The sequence below is a fragment of the Erythrolamprus reginae genome, chromosome 1, assembly GCF_031021105.1.
Source record: "Erythrolamprus reginae isolate rEryReg1 chromosome 1, rEryReg1.hap1, whole genome shotgun sequence".
Lineage (NCBI taxonomy): Eukaryota > Metazoa > Chordata > Lepidosauria > Squamata > Dipsadidae > Erythrolamprus > Erythrolamprus reginae.
In genome coordinates, this window is record NC_091950.1 from 326476858 (window position 1) to 326497348 (window position 20491).

Here is a 20491-nt window from a genome sequence, read left to right on the forward strand (position 1 = left end):
TACGGCTTTCTTTTCTCTTTCTGTCATCCAGGTTCTGTCAATTCTATTTCTTTATTACTCTTACATTAAATTTACTTTACATTAACTGTTTTATTTATTTATTATTTTTATTCTCAACCCACTCATAAAATTTCCCCCAAATTTTGTAAAACTCCAAGTTTTCTTTGTCAATTTTCATTTCTGCTGTGAGTTGTATGGCATTGATGAGATAGATACAATCTGTGAATGTCTAGAGCTAATTCTTAGCAAGAAAGATCATTCTGTTCATGTTGTGTTGCAGCATAGCAAATTATGTTAGAATAGGATTGTATTAAATCTGGACCTCTAGCAAATATATATATATAACTAATCTGCATTCCTGGCAATCACTACAGGGCTCAAATAAAACATCTCACAATAAACAAAGTTTTCACCACTCTGGACAGGACATTATAGGATCAAAGGGGGGAATTTTCATTGCCTGGAGCACACAACAGCAGGGCAATTAAGGAAGATTAGCAAGATAAGGGATAAGACTTCAGAGAAATTAGGTGTGAATAAACATCTGCTCTTAGGAAGTTCCAAGGAAATTGTTTCTTGATATCTATGGGAAAGGAAGAACTCAAAAAGATACGTTTGAAGTTGTATGGTTGGATGTATCATTTGACATGTATATGTAATTATACCCCATTTCCTTATGTTCCCAAATAAAAAGGAGCACATGGCTCTACACCATGTCACTCCACCCAGAGAGAGAATGTGTCCAGGTTCTTCTTTCTAGGATTTGCTTTCGTGGGTGACCCCACACACGGCTGGGTTGCACATAGCCCCTTTTGAGGACATAGTCTTCACTGGGGACTTTGACAGCATCCACAATGTTGTTTCCCCTAATTTCTTAACTTACTGACCTCCAGTCTCATTTGCAAATTTGGCAGAAAAAGCTTGCATCAGTGTTGATATTGATGCTCTGATGTGCATACTAAAAATGTAAATTTACATTTTTGTCTATGCTTGTCCTAACCAGTTTTTTCTATATGAAAATACTTTGCTTTTCCAATTTTTGGACTTTGAAGAAGCAGGATAGAAAGAGTGCTGGCATTTTTGAAATTTGGTATTGAAGAAGACACCTGAGAATAACACGGATAGCCAAGGAAAACAAACAAATAGATCGTTGAAAAAGTCAATACAGAGTTTGCGCTCAAGGCCCAAATAACCAGGCTGAAATTATCCCACTTTGGACACATTAAGCCTTGTTTTCTGCAGAAATCTGTAATGCTGGAAAAGGTGTAAGAGAAAAAGATGGACTTGGTTACAGTGGTTGATTGGAAGACCTAAAGGACCAAGTTAAGAATATGTATTGCCATAAAAGAAATCTGTGTTGCTAAGAGTCAACACCAAGTTATTGGCAGAGCACTGTGTTTTTGTATATACATTCCCCGAATGCATGTTTTAACTTTTCAAATATTTTGGAAAGTTCTGAGTGTAGATTTCATCTTATATGTGTATTCCAAGTTTCAGATATTTAGTGGAATATTTTCCTAAAGATTCTGTTCAGCAAAATTTCTCTTCCATCTTTATTTCTGGAAACTCCTTCTAATTTCATTTCCTATTATTTGCTGCTGTTTCCTCTTTCTTATGTAGTGACTAAGACAAAAGCTTAAACCCAAGAGGATATGCAAGTCTGAGAGAGAGAGAGAGAGAGAGAGAGAGAGAGAGAGAGAGACAGAGTCAGACAGACAGACAAACAGACAGACAGACACACAGAGAGAGAAAGGGAAAGAGAGAGAGACAGAGACAGAAAGAGAGACAGACAGACAGACAGACACAGAGAGAGAGAGAGAGAGAGAGAGAGAGAGAGAGAGAGAGAGAGAGAGAGAGAGAGAGAGAGAGAGAGAAGTAGTTATTCTCCCATCTATCAAGCAGCTTGATCCATGGTTCATTGGGGTCAGTAGGGATACCATGTCTTAGATTCCAGATTAGCAAGCAAATGCAATGGGCAGTAAATCTACAGGGATGATTGTTGAATTTATATTTGCCAACAAAGAAATAAAGGGAGACTAGTATAGATCTCCCTTTGATCAACTAGCTATATTCTTCTGGGATTTGAATCCGGGCTACTTACATATTTAGCAGTAAAGGGTTGCAAAAACTTTTACTACCAGACTGTGGGTGTGGCTTATTGTGTGGGTGTGGCTTGAAGGTCATGTGTCTGGGTAGGAGTGGCTTGTGATCAGGTGGGAGTGGCTTGACAATCATGTGACCTGGGGGTCGCTTAAAGGTTATGTGACTGGATAGGAATGGGTTCCTGACCAAGATAAGTTGTCAAATAGTTCTTGGACTCTTTCAGTTGATTAAGTCACATTATTTGAATAGCCACAAAAAGGACAAATGATAGACAGCATTATTTGTTGAGGAGCACAGTAACATTTTAAGATTTAATACTGAACCCACAAGGTTCAGTATGTTAACAGATTAGACAAGTAGCTCAATTTTCTTTAATTCCTATAAAAGTTCAATTCTAGATAATGATTAAAATGATTAAATCATTTATGGGTGAAAACATACTATTTAATTATTTCCTATTTTAAAAGTAATTAAGGATCATACTAAGGTACTAGAGAAGGAAGGGCAATAAAAAAGCCTATTAGGTATTCAATAAATCAGTGTTTCCCAACCTTGGCAACTTGAAGATATCTGGACTTCAACTCCCAGAAGTCCCCAGCCAGCATTCGCTGGCTGGGGAATTCTGGGAGTTGAAGTCCAAATATCTTCAAGTTGCCAAGGTTGGGAAACACTGCAATAAATAGTGCATAAACGTACTACTCCAACTGTGTCCCCCCCCATGGGGGCAGCAGCGCATTATTGCATATTAGGTAGATGTATCAATCTCTAAGCCAGGGTCTCTCCTAGCTTTGTCAGCTCTACCAGGACAGAGGTTACGGTTCTTAATCTTTAAACACTAAAATAGTTCATCATGAAAGCGATTGGCTGCAAAGGCTACTGGATTGGGGCGAAAAAGCGAAAGCAGAAGCAGTATGCTCTGCCCCATAAATGGGTTGACTAGGTTGTCCTGAGAGACAGGTCTCACCAGAAAAAAAAAACCACTTACAGGGAGGAATGTATATTAAGACCCACTATGCCAGCTATGGCGAACCTATGGCATGGGCTCCACAGATGGCACACGGAGCCATATCTGCTGGCACACCAGCCATTGCCCTAGCTCAGCTCCAACATGCATGTGTGTGCCGGCTAGCTGATTTTTGGCTCACACAGAGGCTCTGGGAGGCTGATTTTGGCTTCCAAAGAGCCTCTTGGGGATTGGGGGAAAGGCATTTTTACCCTCCTCCAGCTCCAGGGAAGCCTTTGGATCCTGGGGAGGGCAAAACATGAGCCTACTGGTGTTGTGGTTGGCTCTGGCCCAGCTCCTGCCCCAGGGAATGGGGAGGTGGATGCAGGGGAAAATTCAGCATGTCACAGGCCTGTGTTATTGCCGACATAATCAGATCAGAGTTTAGTTTCCTCGAACAAAGGAGAAGGTGGGAGTGACTCGGCAGAGGAGGGCTTGGCACACAGCCAAGGCAGTCAATCTTCCGTATCTTCTATAGCTTCAGGTGATGACATTTTGGACCCACACAAGCGCAGAATTATACGTAGAAGAGACCAAGTAAGAACATATTACAGGAAATAAGGGAGGCCACCTGTGTTTGGGTGGGGCTCCAGTAATTAGGGCTGCTGCTATAAATAGCAGCATGTGGGTTTGGCCATTGTGGAAGAATATCTGTTGCAGTTTCGACAGGAATCTTGCGTGCTGGACTTTGTTGCTTTTTCACACCTTTGAAACCAAAGCAGAGCAATGTGTGTGTGTGTCTCCCTTCGTTGGAAGAAGAAGGGGTGTGAAGTTTCTCCACAGCTGCTGACTAAGTACTTAATGACTGCTTAAGGGACATTGTACAGACTACCTGGTTGTTTTGGGAAGAGTGCTCTTTGCAATACAAAAAGAGTGCTTAGTTTATTTTGACTTTTGTGATAAAGAACATTGTTTTGAATTTTCAAACGTGTGTGTGTCTGAAATTTGTATCCTTGAATTTTCGGGAGGCTCCTATCAGAGAGCCCGACAGAACAACTGGGCCCATCAGAAGTTGGGAAACAGGCTGTTTCCAGTTCCAGGAGGCCTTCCTGGGGGTGGGGGAAGCTGTTTTCGCCTTCCCCAGGCATTGATTATGGGTATGGACACACACACGATAGCGTGCACGCACGCTCTTTTGACATCTGAGGAATAAAAGGTTTGCATTATACAGTAGTACGTTTCATTCTTTCCTTTCCCTTTTTAAAAGCCTCCAAAGAGAACTAGGATAAAGAAGCAAATCCTTGTCTGTAGCCACATTTGATTTAAACGGATTACTTTCCATATGGCTTTTTGGCTGCTGTAGTTTTTTTCATGCCCTCTGTCCCACGAAGAGCCTTTATACGAGTTCCAGTTGGAAAAGGGTGTTTATAACTGGTGCAGAAAAAAACTGATCGATTGCAGACTTCCTTCCTGCCAAACCAGACCAGCAGAATTTCAATTAAATTATGTGGTCGGTAGCAATGTATTCAGTCTTTGTCAAGGATCAGTAATAAGTCTCATTTATTGCAAAGTGAAAACCAGGGAGTTACAGCGGATTTGAAAGCGCCAAGCCCATAGAACCTTCAGATATGGCTATTTAATGCCATCATGGAAAGTTGACCTAATAGAGTTGCCAGCAAAATTACTCTTTAAAGAGGATTCACAGCTTCTGCTATAGCCAGGTGAGATATATATTACAAGCCATAACATCTTTAAATTCAGTTTCACTGGCAGCTGAGCAGGTTTATTACGAGATCTCTGTCGGTTTTTGGACGAGCATCAAATGGACTGGTATTTAACAGTCTGTGAAACCCTAGTTTTTAAAACTGTGCATCAGATAAAAATCTTACTGACATTTTTTCTTGTGTGCAGAAAAGTCAGTAATCACCTTTATGACTAATCTGCTTCCCAGCTACATGAAGTGGTGGGTGATCCACTTGCCAGGAATTTAAAGAAGTTTAAGCTGCTTAGTGTACACACTAATGGTTAATGGGATCAATGTGAGTTACACCCCCACGGGAGTTTCAGAATATTTGCTGGTATGCTAAGGAGGGAGGGGATGTACACATTCTTTTAGGTTGAAAGAGCATTTAGTTTTCTGCTATATTTGCCAGGGAAAAATAGAGCTTTTCCACATGAAGCATTTATACCAATCTAGTATCACCTCTCTGCTGTTTTTTCCCCATGATATCCTCCTTGACAGCTGAGTTCAGCCTCACCTACCGCTGGCTTTGTTCCAGGCACACAACATATGCACTGCTATTTCATCAAAGGAGTCTTTTAGAATTATTATTATTATTATTATTATTATTATTATTATTATTATTATTATTATTTAGATTTGTATGCCGCCCCTCTCCGCAGACTTGGGGCGGCTTACAGCAATAACAAAAACAATGTAAGACAAATCTAATCATTAAAAATCACTTTAAAAAACCCCTTATTAAAAAGCAAAACATACACACAAACATGCCATGCATAAACTGTGTAGGCCCGGGGGAGAATGTCTCAGTTCCCCCATGCCTGGCGGCAGAGGTGGGTTTTAGGAAGTTTACAAAAGGTGAAGAGGGTTTAGGAAATTCTGATCTCTGGGGGGAGTTGGTTCCAGAAGGACAACTCTGTGGGACCTAACCGGTCGCTGGGATTTGTGCAGCAGAAGGCGGTCCCGGAGATATTCTGGTCCGATGCCATGAAGGGCTTTATAAGTCATAACCAACACTTTGAATTTTGACCGGAAACTGATCGGCAACCAATGCAGACTGTGGAGTGTTGGTGTAACATGGGCATCCCTAGGGAAGCCTATGATTGCTCTCGCAGCTGCATTCTGCACGATCTGAAGTTTCCAAACACTTTTCAGAGGTAGCCCCATGTAGAGAGCATTACAGTAGTCGAATCTCGAGGTGATGAGGGCATGAGTGACTATGAGCAGTGAGTCCCGGAGAGGGGCGGCATGCAAATCTAATAAATAATAATAAAAATAATAATAAACATGAGCCAGCAATGTGCAGCAGCGTCCAAAAAAGCCAACACTATCCTAAGCTGCATCAACATGGGGATACACTCCAAGACCAGGGAAGTATTAATACCACTCTACTACACCTGGTCAGACCACATCTGGAGTACTGCATCCAATTCTGGTCACTACACTTCAAAAGAGACATTGAAACTCTGGAGAAGTTTATTTATTTATTTATTGGATTTGCAGAAAAGAGCAACCAAAATGATTAGAGGACTTGAAACCAAGAATTACGAAGAGAGATTGTGGGAACTGGGCATGGATAGCCTAGAGAAAAGGAGGGCCAGGGGGGACATGATAGTAGTACAGGTATATGAGGGGTTGCCACAGAGAGGAGGGGGTCACTCTATTCTCCAGAGCACCAAAGGGCCGGACGAGGAACAATGGCTGGAAGCTGACCAAGGAGAGATTCAACCTAGAAATAAGGAAGAACTTCCTGACGGTCAGAGCGATCAACCAGTGGAACAACCTGCCTGCGGAGGTTGTGAACTCCCCAACTCTGGACACTTTCAAGAGGAGATTGGACTGCCACTTGGCTGGGGTGCTATAGGATTCCTGTTCAGGCAGGGGGTTGGACTTGATGACCTGCATGGTCCCTTTCAACTCTAACAATAAACAAATGTGCATTTTCGTTTGTTTATACCTGAATTTAAACCATCCACCTTCAATGTTTGAGATTGCCTATAAATAGCCTTTAGTTGAATAGCCTTTTCAGTTTAAAACAATATATTTGTGGTCTTTTCTTTTCTCCGGCTACACTACATGTGACTTGCAATTTCCCTACCATCACTGGTTTCCACATCCACATGATCGAGCCCTTTCAATTTTGCTCCACTGTTGCAATATCTTAATGGCTTGGATCTTGAATTCATTATATTGCCTCTTATTTCACCTCCATTGTGTGTGCTAGCGTTTGTGTCTATCTACTTGCGGTTAGAAGATTACATGTCAAATCTTCTCATTAGCAACCTGGGCTGGTGATGTCTTGTTTTTTCCCCTTCAACTCATGTGGTTTATTTCTGTAGCTTAGCCAATTTAAATGCATGCCTTGACTCTTGATTGCTCTTTTTTTGGCCTTTTCTCATTGTGGTTTTTTCATCATCTGTACAATATTTCAACTAACAGTTTTATTATGGGAAGTAATGGTATGTGGAGATATGCTTGGCAAATACTGAAAATACAGCTAATGTATCTTGGGAGCTGTTGTGGTGTCCTTTAGTTACATTATACAATGTTCCTCAATGAAAAAGTTTTATTGCTGTGTAGGCACGTCGGCTCCCTCTTATGTATTTTGCAGCATATCAGAAAAGTACTTGGTTCTTTGATTCGTACGTTGTGCCAAAAACATATTGGTGCATCTGGGTAACATTGGTTCTATCTGAGCATGCATGCTTATTTCATAGAGTACACATGTTGGAATGCCCCACATCTATCTTCTTTTATATGCATAAAATAACAATTTATTCTTCTTGGAGGAAAAATTACTCCTTTTCTACTGTTAATTCCTTGATATCTAAGAAGTCTTTAATTTCTTATTCTGAAAACCTGATTTTGCACCGGCTAATTTTTATCATCTTAACAGACCTTTAGCTTGGCTTATTTCCACTAGTTTCTTTTCAATGATTTAGTCATTTGAAAGTAACTACTATTCTAGACTTGTTCTGATGTTCTTTTGTACTTAAGATAGCCAGATGTAACTGGACACTACAAAAACAAACTTCTTATCATATGACAAATTAAAGCTAATTCATACTGTATTTTTCAGTACTCCCTTGAATTGATCTTGTCTTCTAGGAAAGAAAGGGCATGTTCATATAGTTTTCTTGGCACAATACAAAAGTGGTTTGCCATTGTCTTCCTCTGTGATTGCTATTCCAGTTGTCCTCAACAAATCCAATATCGGCTCACAACTTTGTAATTTAGCTTGCACCTTGGGATTTCATAATGGTGGCACAGTGGTTAGAATACAGTATTGCAGGCTACTTCTGCTGACTGTCAGTAGCCAGAAGTTTGGAAGTTCAGATCTCACACTCAAGGTTGACTCAGCCTTCCATCCTTCCGAGATTGGTAAAATGAGGACTTGGATTGTTCGGGGCAATATGCTGACTCTGTAAACTGCTTAGAGAGGGCTGTAAAGTACTGTGAAGTACGTATATACAGTGGTACCTCTACTTAAGAATGCCTCTACTTAAGAACTTTTCTAGATAAGAACCGGGTGTTCAAGGGTTTTTTGCCTCTACTTAAGAACCATTTTCTACTTAAGAACCTGAGCCTGGAAAAAAATTCCCAGGAAATTTGAGAGCGGCACAAAGGCCCGGCCAGTTTCCTGACATTCCCCCTTTAATCCCGGCCATCTGGGCTGCCAGAGGAGCCTTTTGGTGGCACTTAATGAGGCTTTGGCAATCCAGAGCAAACGAAGCATTTTCCTTTCTCTGGGCACTTGGAGAGGGAATAAGCCTTTGCCAGAGCCCAGAGAAAAAAAATGTTCCCTTCGCTCTAGGCAGCCAAATTCCGAGCTTTTATTTCTTTCCTAATCGGTTTGCATGCATTATTTGCTTTTACATTGATTCCTATGGGAAAAATTGTTTCTACTTAAGAACATTTCTACTTAAGAACCTGGTCAGGGAAAGAATTAAATTCTTAAGTAGAGGTACCACTGTATAAGTCTAAGTGCTATTTTTATTGCTGTTCATGAAACTAAGTGTAAATTTCGCAGCAGAACCTCCCACCCTCCTCCTTCTCTTCCTTCTCGTCCTCTTCTTCTTCTTCCCTCTCCTCCTCCTCCTCCTCCTAAGATGGTTGACTAAACAGTGCCACCTCTGTGACTACATATTTGAAATACATCAGGTGTACACTATGAAATGCTATCCTAGTCACAATAATGATTGGAAAACCTTGGAAAATATTCCACCAGGATACATTTGTTGGTAAAGAACAGAGGAAGTGAATAAACAAGCTAAAACACAATATAAAAGTTTACAACTTTTTTGTGTTGTATTGCCTAATAATCTGAATTTGGGAAAGGATGAGTGTGATTCAGTGAGACAAAGTGATGTCTCATATGAACCTTCAAAAATGATCTATATAATATGTTGCATAGCTTGATGCACAAAACTTTTTGTGTTGTATTTGGGGACAGTTTGAAATCCTGGGACTGAGATTATCTAGAACTATGTCAAGTAATTACAAATTTGCAGTTTTTAAAGATGTTTAATAAGAAATAAGGCAAAGTGGTTAGAATTGGACCTGGTTATGACTAATATTTTTATTTTATTATATATATTATTTTCATTATAGCAATGTAAAATTTGCCAATTATGCACTTAATAGCAGGTTTCGTGTCTTCTAAGAGAAAATTCATGTGGAGATATGGGACTTTCTGGGATTCTATTTATTAGGGCCAATATAAATAAACCTGTAAAATGTACAAGGTAATAATTCATGTGAAATGTTTTTTCTTTGTCACTGCACTAAACTTTTAATTGAACATTCAAAGTCCGATTTGGTGTAGTAGAACTCAAAAAATGTGTTTGTATTACTTCCAGCACATTTTTTTGCATAAATTCTTACTTCAGTGCCATGGGGATTTCTACACCTACATCTGTGTAACAAAAAAACCCCATTTGCTAGTATTTGAGGATTACTATTACGTTTAATAGTATTTGAGGTTCTTAGGACTAACTGCACTATCTGATCTGCATTCCAGATGTCTTTGACACCCTGAAATTGATCCTTCCGTGAACGCAGAAAGAATGCATCAGAGTAACTGTTTACTTGCGTGTTTGTATGTTTTTTACATTTTTTTTAAGAAAGGAAAGTGCCAAACAGACCTTTGAGAACACGCTTCCGTTCATCATCTGGCAGGTCGTCCATTCATTGGAGACCATCCCATTCGGCAAACTCAAACCGGCGGAGATACCCAGGTTATCTTCATGGATATGGGGAGAGCAACAGGAAACTGAGTTTTAAATCTCTGCCAAAAGAAGAAAGAGCCCATTATGCTAAAAAAATAGGTGTGTGTCTATGTGAAAGTTTTTGACCATTTTCTGCTTGCTGTTCTCACTGTTATATTGCTTTATTTGTTTGTTCTTCTGCTTGATAATTATTTGTTTCTTATTTCATTCATCAGAACAAATTATTACATCTACTGCAATCAATGTTATGATCGATATAATCATTTGTTATCAATCATAAAATTGATTGTAGTAGTTCTAAACGGCAAAGAACAAAGTTAAGCCAAAGTTCTTCCATGGTTACCAAGCAATAAAGTAAAAAGGAGGAAATATGATGGGGGCATACATACAAGGAAGTTGTATATATTGCTAATAAAAGATTTGATTAAAATTGCAGTGACTTCAAAGAAGTCAAAGAAGAGGTAATTTTGCAGTGTTACAACTAAGTGGAATATTTGTAATCTAGGTTTATTCCACGTTTCTTCCCTCCCCCCCACTGAGAATTTATTTGTTTATTTGTTTGTTTATTTGTTTGTTTATTTGTTTGTTTATTTGTTCGTTCGTTCGTTCATTCATTCATTCATTTATTCAGAACATATACAATATAGCAGGTATTGGTATAAACATAAACATGAATAAAGTAAATATGGATAAATGAGGGCAGTAGGACAGGGACAGTAGGTACACAAACCTCTTAGGAATAGGGTGCAGTTGAGCATATTCTCCAGCATAGCTGGCTGGAGAATTCTGAGAGTTGAAGTCCACAAGTTTTAAAGTTGCCAAGTTTGGGAACCCCTGATTTAAATAAATGAAACTTCAGGTTGAGGCTTTTTCTTTTCTTTAAAACTTCAGAATGCTGTCCCTAAAAATAGTATGTGAGGATTTGACATTGTTTTACTCTTGCTGTCGACCTGACCACAATAATTGACAAAATTGGGACTAGCGCTTGGTCTGACTGCAGTTTTTGTCAAGGGCAATCAATTGTCATTCTTTGAAACAGAGGCTTTCATCCTTAATGGGCCAAGCACTGTTGACATTTAATCTTTGCAGTAATAAAAATATTAAAATTGTGTATATGTTTCTTGTTGTTGTGTGCAGCATCTGAATCAGTATATATGGTTTCACCACATTCGAGGAATTTCCAAGGGCGGACTCAACCAGTACATCAGGCTGTACTAACCAAGAGGAAAGTCCCAGGTAATTTTAGAGATCAGTGTGCAAACTGGCAAGTCATATAATGACTTCCTTCCTTCCTTCCTTCCTTCCTTCCTTCCTTCCTTCCTTCCTCCCTCCTTCCCTTCCTTCCTTCCTTCCTCCTTCCTTTCCCTTCCCTTCCCTCCCCTTCCTTCCTTCCTTCCTTCCTTCCTTCTTTATTTCTTTTGCTAGAAATTGAAACTCAAGTTAACACAAGATTAAGATTTAAGATTTATTAGATTTGTATGCCGCCCCTCTCCGAAGAGGAAAGACAAGGAAAAACAATCTAGTGAGCTTGCAATATATTGGAATAATGACTCCTAAGAAATTATCTGTTTTGCAGCCTCAGTTCCCTTGGCAAGCATCAATTAGGGACAGCTGCTATACAGTAGTTTGAATACTACAGGCAAAGGATTGCTCTGTTCACTTAGAGTGAAGAAAATATTTTGTCAGCAGAAATTTTGTAGCTTGTTTAAGCCTTCAAAGTCTCTTATGAACAGCCTTGATGGTTAATCCAGGTGTTCTTTGTTTATACTTATTATTTTTTACCTTTTTTTTGGTGGTTTTTTATCTCCTATTGTTATATGGTAACTTTTGTAGAATACATGGCTGAATAAACAAATGTGTAAATAAATAAATAAGTGTTTTTCTTAGAATCAGTCAAATGCTGCCGCAGCAATTTTTGGTGGTTTTAGAAAAATGGGAGGGAATTTGATATTTTTCTACTTCTGAAAGTTAAGGAGGATGAGAAAAGCCAATTCAAACTCTATTTTTCTCACAAGTTGGATTCTTAGCCAATAGTCAGAATGCTGACTCTTTGTCTAGTGGAATTTGGAATTAATCCCTATCCCAGGGACGATGTAAGGTTCTCACTTCTTAAAATCAACTTCCTTATTTATGTGCCAAACACTCATAAATCCCATTGTCTCATTTCAGAGGAAGATGAACTGGAAGAAACGAAAGATATTGCTGTTCGGGTTATGTCTTCTCACTCAGTACTGGTCACATGGACAGATCCCTTCAATGAAAAGCAGAGAAGACCCATCTCCTCTAGGTATTAAGCATTCTCTGGGTTCTTTACATAGGCTTGCCGTAGCTATGCCAATTCTAGCTTGTTCCTTGCAGCTTTGGAAATCTAACATGGCTGGAAAATACTTTAAGGAAAAAACAAATCTGTCTGATTTGTTGACACTTAACCCCAGAGCCAATATGGCTTTACAGTCCTAAAGTCATGTCCAATATACCTATAATAATTGGGTATCAAAACTTCTATGCAAAGTTTTTGGCAGTTGTCTCAAACTGGAAGCATTTCTTCTATGCAAAAATTCTTGGGAAGCATTCTTTTAACAAGATTTGTTGAGTCGAAGGAGGTAAATTTGCAAAAATTTCAGCAAGACAAAAGTATCTTATTTGAAATATTATCTTTTAAAAAATATTTTAATTTATATATTTTTCTTTAACATATATAAGTATTTAATAAACAAGAAAAGTATATTGTCTGTCATTTTACATATACATAATAATGGTGGTGATGATGATGATAATAACAACAACAACAATGATATTATTTACTTGTATATAATAGTATTCTTCCAATTTCTAATATCTACTTTTACCATCTAACCATTGGTAGAATATATCCCAAGTTAAAAATATTTTGTGTCTTTTTTTCTTTCTTTCTTTCTTTCTTTCTTTCTTTCTTTCTTTCTTTCTTTCTTTATATTTCTATGCTGCCCTTCTCGAGACGACTTTAATTTTAACCTATCCATTTATGCACAGTCAAATATTCTTTTGATTATATTTTTGACTCAAGGAGTTTCCTCATTTTCTAATGTTGTGCAAATACAATTCTTGCTGCTGTCAAAACATGCAATATTAAATATATATTCCCTTATTATGTTTTTCTGGCAAAATCTGTATGTTGCTTTATCATTTCCACTAACCATGTATGTATTTTCATCCTTTTTTTAAAAAAAAAATGCCTTTGGGCATGTTCACCACATATGATAGTACAGCCCCAGCATCTAGGCTAGCAAAGATGCTTAAAAACATGTCCACCAAATGTTTAAAATGAAATAATTATCTTCTAGCATATTAACTTGTAGTCATGTAGACTCTCTTAGTTTCTCTCTAACTACTTTCATTTCATTTTAATTTCATTTATTAGACTTGTATGCCGCCCCTCTCCAGAGACTCGGGGCGGCTCACAACAATTCATACTTACTATGAATTTGTGAACAGACAGTTTTTTCACTAATGGAAAAATCTGCATCTGGCTGTTTAAAAAGCCATCTCTTGTTAGATGGCTCTTATGTGATTTTTTAAGGTATTAAACTGAATTTCATTCTGAGATTATTCACATTGTGAATATTCTGACCAAAGGTTGCTATCCTTGAAGAATTTGCCAAGTTCTTCAAAGGTTGGGTGCATTGTGTATGTAAAGTTGTGATATTTGAACCTTGCTACTGTGCTTTGCTTTTGATAATTCTGGTTAATCCTGCATTCTTCTGTCACATTATTTCTAGGCAGTACACTGTCCGTTACAGAGAGAAGGGGGAATCTGCAAGGTGGGATTACAAACAAGTATCCAACAAGCGGGCCATGGTGGACAAACTAATTCCCGACACTATGTATGAATTTGCAGTTAAAATCTCACAAGGAGAAAGGGAGGGCAAGTGGAGCGTTTCCGTTTACCAAAGAACCCCAGAAACTGGTATGTATTAAGTATTAATCAAAACTTTGCCTGTAAATCTTTTCAGGAATAGTTAAGATTCCAGTCCAAAAATCAAATATAATCATTATGTTAAAGTAGCTTTCTTAGCAGCAATATGAACATGATTGCCATAACCTCTCCCAGGATGGGGTTCTACTTTCTCAGTCTGGCATACAAGCTCAGCCTCTGCTTAGCCTCTGTTTCAAGATCAACCAAAGTTGGCTAAAGCGTGCGTCCTAGTTTGGAAAAGCAGGCATTCTACTTTACACGATGTCAGCTTGCTTTTAATTTTCTTCCTCTTTAACCAATAGAGCTGCTCCAGTAATTTCTCCATGAAAATACAGTGTTCCCTCGATTTTCACGGGTTCGAACTTCGTGAATAGCTTACACCACGGTTTTTTTTAAAAAAAATTAATTAAAAAATACTTTGCGGTTTTTTTTCTATACCACGGTTTTTCCTGCCCAATGATGTCATAACTCATCACCAAACTAATAATTTTTGCAAATAAATAACAAAAAAAAATATTGTGTTTAAATGTTTATAAATATCAGGATCACTAAGTGTCTTACTCAATGGTGAGTACCAGTAATAATGGTGAGTAAATGGTTGTTGAGGGAATGGGAAATAGTAGTTTAGGGGTTTAAAGTGTTAAGGGATGACTTGTGATACTGTCCATAGCCAAAAATGATGTATTTATTTCCACATCTCTACTTCGCGGAAATTCAACTTTCGCGGGCGGTCTCGGAACGCATCCCCCGCGAAAATTGAGGGAACACTGTAGCTCTTATGGGCCTTTCATTGGCTGCCCGTCTGTCCTATCCACAAAGTTGACATGCATGGATGGCTTTAGAACATCTCAGAATTGTTTATACTATACTGTAAAAGTGTGGCATGGAAAGCAAGCAGTGAAATAAATGGGATCCACCATCCATATTATTTCTTTCAGAGTCCCCAGCATTTTGCAAATGGTGGGCATGTTTGGAAATTGAAGGATCTGTTCTGGATGTTGTAAATACTGTATTTTTCAGAGTATAAGATGCACCTTAGTTTTTGGAGTTTTTGGAGAGGAAAATAGGGAGGGAAATCTGCCTACCCACTATTCATCTGGTTAGCATCCTTAGTCTGGTCAACTTCAGCACATTATTTTAACCTCTGGTTAGGGCTGGAAAAAACCTTATTCGGAGCGAGTAGTAATGAAAAAAAGCCTGCAAAGAATTAGGGCTGAAAAAAACATTCTTCGGAGGGGCAGCAGTGAAAAAGACTGCAAGCCGGGAAGATTGTTAGCACCTCATTAGGGCTGGAAAAAAACATTCTTCCCAGCAATGAAAAAAGCCTTCCTATAAGAGCCAGGAAGATTGTTAGCGCCTCATTAGGGCTGGAAAAAAAAGCTTTCAAAACTCTACATTCAGAGTATAAGGCACACCCAAATGTTCATGGGGGAGAAGAAGGTGCATCTAATATTTTGAATGCCAGGGGGATGCTTGCTGTCTCACTGAATGGCTATTACATGTTTATAATCTTATTGCAGAACCTCATTTAATCAGAATGCTGTTTGCCACCCATCAGAAAGTGCCCTAGTCTTTAGCTAGTGTCCTATTCCTGGCATGAGGGCACATTTCCAAATAAAAGCAGTAGGTTGCAGCCATCCATCACTTATGTTTTCTAAGAAACGTTGTTGCTCTCTTCAGAGTCCAGAAGAATTACTTGAAATAAATTCTGAAAGCAAATATTTAGGAATGAAGCATCCCTGTGTCATATAAAGAAAGATGTAAGACAGGAAGCCTATTGGATATTAAAGGAAGTGCTTATTTATGAATCTTTCTTTCTTTCTTTCTTTCTTTCTTCCTTCCTTCTCTCTCTCTTTCTGTCTCTCTTTCTCTTCTCTCTCTCTCTCTCTTTCCCATTCTCCCCCTTCCCTCTGCTTCTCCTTACTCTCCTTCTCATGAATGCTGTTAATTTTGCAGCTCCTACCAGTGCCCCAGAAAACCTCAATGTGTGGCCAATTAAAGGCGAAACTCCTACTGTCGTGGCTACCTGGGATGCCCTTGCAGAAAGTGAAGGAAAAGTCAAAGGTAAATGGGGAAAATAAATGAGAATAAATTAGAGAATTTCATGAGCACATTTTATTGAGCAATAAAAGAAAAAAGAAAGAAAAGATTGCAAAAGCTGAAAATTATAGGCACAGTCCTGATCTAAATCAGCAAATTGAACAGATGCATTGCTGTCAAATGCTTCTCCCTTTTTTACAGGTGTGCTAAAAACCTGAAATGACATTTAACCATTTGCGCTGTTATTGGGGGAGATTCATATGCTGGAAGGTGAAATACTATGGTTTTATTTTGAACTCTGGAATCTATAATTTAGGTCAGGGTGAGACCACCAGCCTTACGATTGCAATCCTGAACTCCCTGCCCCTCTACAACTCAAGTCTTAGCAAGCTAAAAATGAAAAACTTCATGGCATGCCACCAACAAACTGATATAATCTCCCCACCCACGGGACATAACCACTTCCACCCCGGGACCCAGCCCTAACTGCAATAGTACAACAGTGAAAAGCCAGGAATGTAGCTAGTTGTGGAGTGTATTATTATTATTTATTAGATTTGTATGCCGCCCCCCTCCGTAGACTCGGGGCGGCTCACAACAATAACAAAACAATATATAACAAATCTAATAATTAAAAGTCACTAAAAACCTCTTATTAAAAAAGAAAACATGCACACAAACATACCATGCATAAACTGTGTAGGCCCAGGGAGATGTCTCAGTTCCCCCATGCCTGACGGCAGAGGTGGGTTTTAAGGAGTTTACGAAAGACAAGGAGGGTGGGGGCAATTCTAATCTCCGGGGGGAGTTAGTTCCAGAGGGTCGGGGCCACCACAGAGAAGGCTCTTCCCCTGGGTCCCGCCAGATGACATTGTTTAGTCGACGGGACCCAGAGAAGGCCAATTCTGTGGGACCTAACCGGTTGCTGGGATTCGTGCGGCAGAAGGCCCACAAAACAAAGCAACAAGAAGCTGCAGTCACTTTGTGTTCAACCACTACAGTGTGGAGATGCAGGGATAGGAAAGAGCCAATTTCCCATTCTAGGCATTGAGACACACCTTCAGAATTAGGTGACTGTGAGAAAGAGGCAGGCAGGATGGTCCAAACTTACCACCGCTACCGGTGCTGATGTGTGAGCAGTGGTGACTGGCAGGTGCAGGCATCGGAGTGAGATTTGGCTTCTGCTCATGCGCAGGAAGCAAATCTTGGGAGAAAACGTGGGCGCACGAGATTTTGGCAATTTTTTTGCTTTCGTGCATGCGCAAAAGAAAAATAGTCACCAAAATCACTGAAATCTCACCCGCCCGCGTGCCCTCTCGCAAGAATATGATTCCTGTGCATGAGCAGAAGCCAGATCTCTCTCCAACGTGTACGCGCAGCTCCATTTCTGCTATTGGTGCACTGTCCCCCCCATCCAGGTAGGAACCTAATACTAGAAAAAGGGCAAGACAAACAAGTTCAAATGCAAGAGAAATGAGGAATCATTCATTCATTCAGAATCTGAGTGGAAATTTCTTTTTAGAGTTTTCAAGATTATAATTTTAAATTCAGACTTGCATTTCTCAAATCCATGTGGCTCTTGCTTCTTTGGTTTGTCAGTTGTATGGGGCTTGGCTCCATCCTTAGGAAGGACCCACAGTGCCTAGCCAAGATCAGCAACTTGCTGGCTCATCTCTCCAGGGGAGGTTCCCTCCACAACCCTTGCAGCTTCACCAAATGAATGGGATTGTATTTGTATTTATTAGATTTATATGCTGCCCCTCTCCGAAGACTCAGGGCGGCTAACAACAATATAAAAAGACAATGTAAACAAATCTAATATTAAAACAGTCTAAAAAATTGTCACATGCAACCAGTCCGTTGCAACTTTCAGACCTTTGACCTAAATGATATAGAGTTTACAGAAAGTATAATGAAATGATGGAGTAGAAATAACAGTAAAAAAATAGTATATATAGTATACATGACAGTATCAATTATAATGCACTAAGTGAGTGAATCTGATCATTTTGTTCATCTGAAGGTGGTGTTCCTTCTTTCTAAAGCCGGGCATCAGAATTTCATGTTAATGTGTGCCATTATGTATGCATGTGTATATGTACTCTGTTTTCCCCAAAATAAGACATCCCCTGATAATAAGCCCCATCGGGCTTTTGAGCGCGTGGCAATAAGGCCAAGCGCATATTTCAGAGTTAAAAAAAATACAAAAGAGGGTCTTATTTTTGGGGAAATGTGGCATGTGTACACTCACAAATACCTATATGCACACACTTAATACATTCTTAGTACACACACACACACACACATGCATACACCCACACAGAGTGTTCACTTTATACTAATATATTCAGAACAGATTCACTTGTCCAGGGCATTAGAATTGACCACTGCTGCTACCTATATGGTATAAGGGCAGACTAGATGGACCATGAGGTCTTTCTCTGCCATCAATCTTCTATGCTTCTATATATAATAGAGTGTACCCCAGCTTTTGACTTGACGTGCATTGCTAGCGTATTAATTTTAGTAATGCACGTTCTAATTCATCCTACCCATACAGTCTTTCCGCTGGAAACAGGATTGTTTTCAGTTTCCTCCTTCCAACCGTCTGCCAAATTGTTTCAGAATACATTCTCTCATACGCCCCGGCACTCAGACCTTTCGGCGCAAAGTCCATTTCCTACCCGGGAGACACCACATCTGCTTCAGTGGAGGGTCTGCAGCCTGGAGAGCGCTATATTTTCAAAATCCGTGCTGCAAACAGGAGAGGCCAAGGCCCTCAGTCGAAAGCCTTCAGTGTCGCCCTGCCAGCAAGTAAGTACAGTGCCTCCATTGTTCACACCCTTCTTGTTTCCTTTTTAAATTTATTGCATCTCGACAATTTTGGAACAATCCCTGCTCCTTTCCAAATGATTGAATAGTTTGAGGAGTAGGCGTAGGAAATCCTCTAAGGCAGATATGGCTCTTAAATCTCTGTCACCCTCATCTCCCACTAATTTCAGACCCCTTTGTTGGCCTTGGAGGTTTTTAAAATGGAGACAGGTAAATGAGGTGATAAAAAGAGAAAGAGTTAAAGCAGCAAAGTGGACTTTGCCTACACAATTAGAGAGGTGCTGCTAAGAGCTAAGAGCTGATTGCTGGCTGCAGCAACCAAACTGCTCCATTGAACATCTGACTGATGTATTAAGCATTGAACAGGGGTGGGTTCTAACTTAGCTCATCGCCGGTTCGCTTCCTCCCGTGGCCCATGGTTGCACGCACATTGTATACTGCCCACATGCTCATGTGCAATACCGGAAACCAAACTTCTGCGCATGTGCAGAAGCCAAAAACAAGATGGCCTATGGTGCTACCGTTAGAGCTGGTTTGGGGACGTGGCCAACTGGCGATCACTGCTGGTCCAGCGAGCGGGGCGAAATTCACACTACCAATTCTATAGAACCAGTCTGAACTGGGAGCAACCCACATCTGGCATTGAGACTCATCTCTGCTGCCAACTTTCTCATAAGTCAGCTCCTGCACACCCTTTGTAGCCTTGCCCACTACTGGCTTCAACTGTGCCTCTTTTTGCCATTGGGGTCTCCAGCAGATAATCGCTGTGTATATCTTCAGGCTGGTGCTTCAGTCCTTGTTCTGCAACATAAGAATGCATTAAGAAAAAAAGAAAAAAACTCCTCCCTTTTCCAACACTTCAAAACTACAAGACCTGAAATTGATTTTGACAGTACTAAATTAATTTCCAAAACAGAACACTACAGCAAAAGAATAATCATAGAAGCCATCGAGATAGAAAAACATCCCCAAAATATGACAAGCGGGATGATACCTCCCACCTACCAGACATCTGGAAACCAGCCCTCATTAACAAACGTATCCCAGCCATAGAAACTGAAACCAGACTCAGAACACACATTGCAAAACAACCAAGTAGCCTACAAGCTCCAACTACTCAGGATATCACGCCTAATCTACAACCATTAACTAATCAGCATACCTCAGCTACATCAACGACCCCAATTGTTACCCCACTGACTCACCAGGAAGTTTCTACACAGCAGGCAATTGCTGAGCCATCAAACCACACCCAGCCACCAGTATTTATAGAAGGAAGGCAGCTCAGGTCTCGCTGTGTTCGCCCTAGAACAAGGACTGAAGCACCAGCCTGAAGATGACAAGTGGGACCTCATCGAAATATAGCACAGAGTATATATATTGAGAAAGAGAGAGAGCGCAAAACGTTTTCATGCAGGCTCATGCAGCCCTTAGTTGGATGGATTCTAAAACATATTATTTAGGCATAATGTTCTGCAGGGATTTTCAGTTAGATTTCAGAGCCTAGATAGTGGCAGAGATTAGTCATATTCCACCGGTTAATCCAATGAAGCTATCTGTGTACCATTTCCATCTTGCACTGGGTAATTTAAAATATAGTATGACTGTCACAATCAGAATGATCAGAAACAAATTTATGACATCAAAAG

At 39.7% G+C, this 20491-nt stretch overlaps 1 protein-coding gene across 1 annotated transcript in view; it reads left to right on the forward strand.

Moving 5' to 3' along the window:
* FNDC1 (fibronectin type III domain containing 1) overlaps nt 1-20491 on the forward strand; it is an 89162-nt gene that overhangs the window by 15931 nt on the left and 52740 nt on the right. Inside the window, exons 2-7 of the mRNA XM_070733770.1 lie at nt 9911-10114; nt 11153-11251; nt 12185-12302; nt 13774-13961; nt 15927-16034; nt 18636-18824. Coding sequence (XP_070589871.1) covers nt 9911-10114; nt 11153-11251; nt 12185-12302; nt 13774-13961; nt 15927-16034; nt 18636-18824 — 906 coding nt within the window. The remainder of the gene's footprint in view (nt 1-9910; nt 10115-11152; nt 11252-12184; nt 12303-13773; nt 13962-15926; nt 16035-18635; nt 18825-20491) is intronic.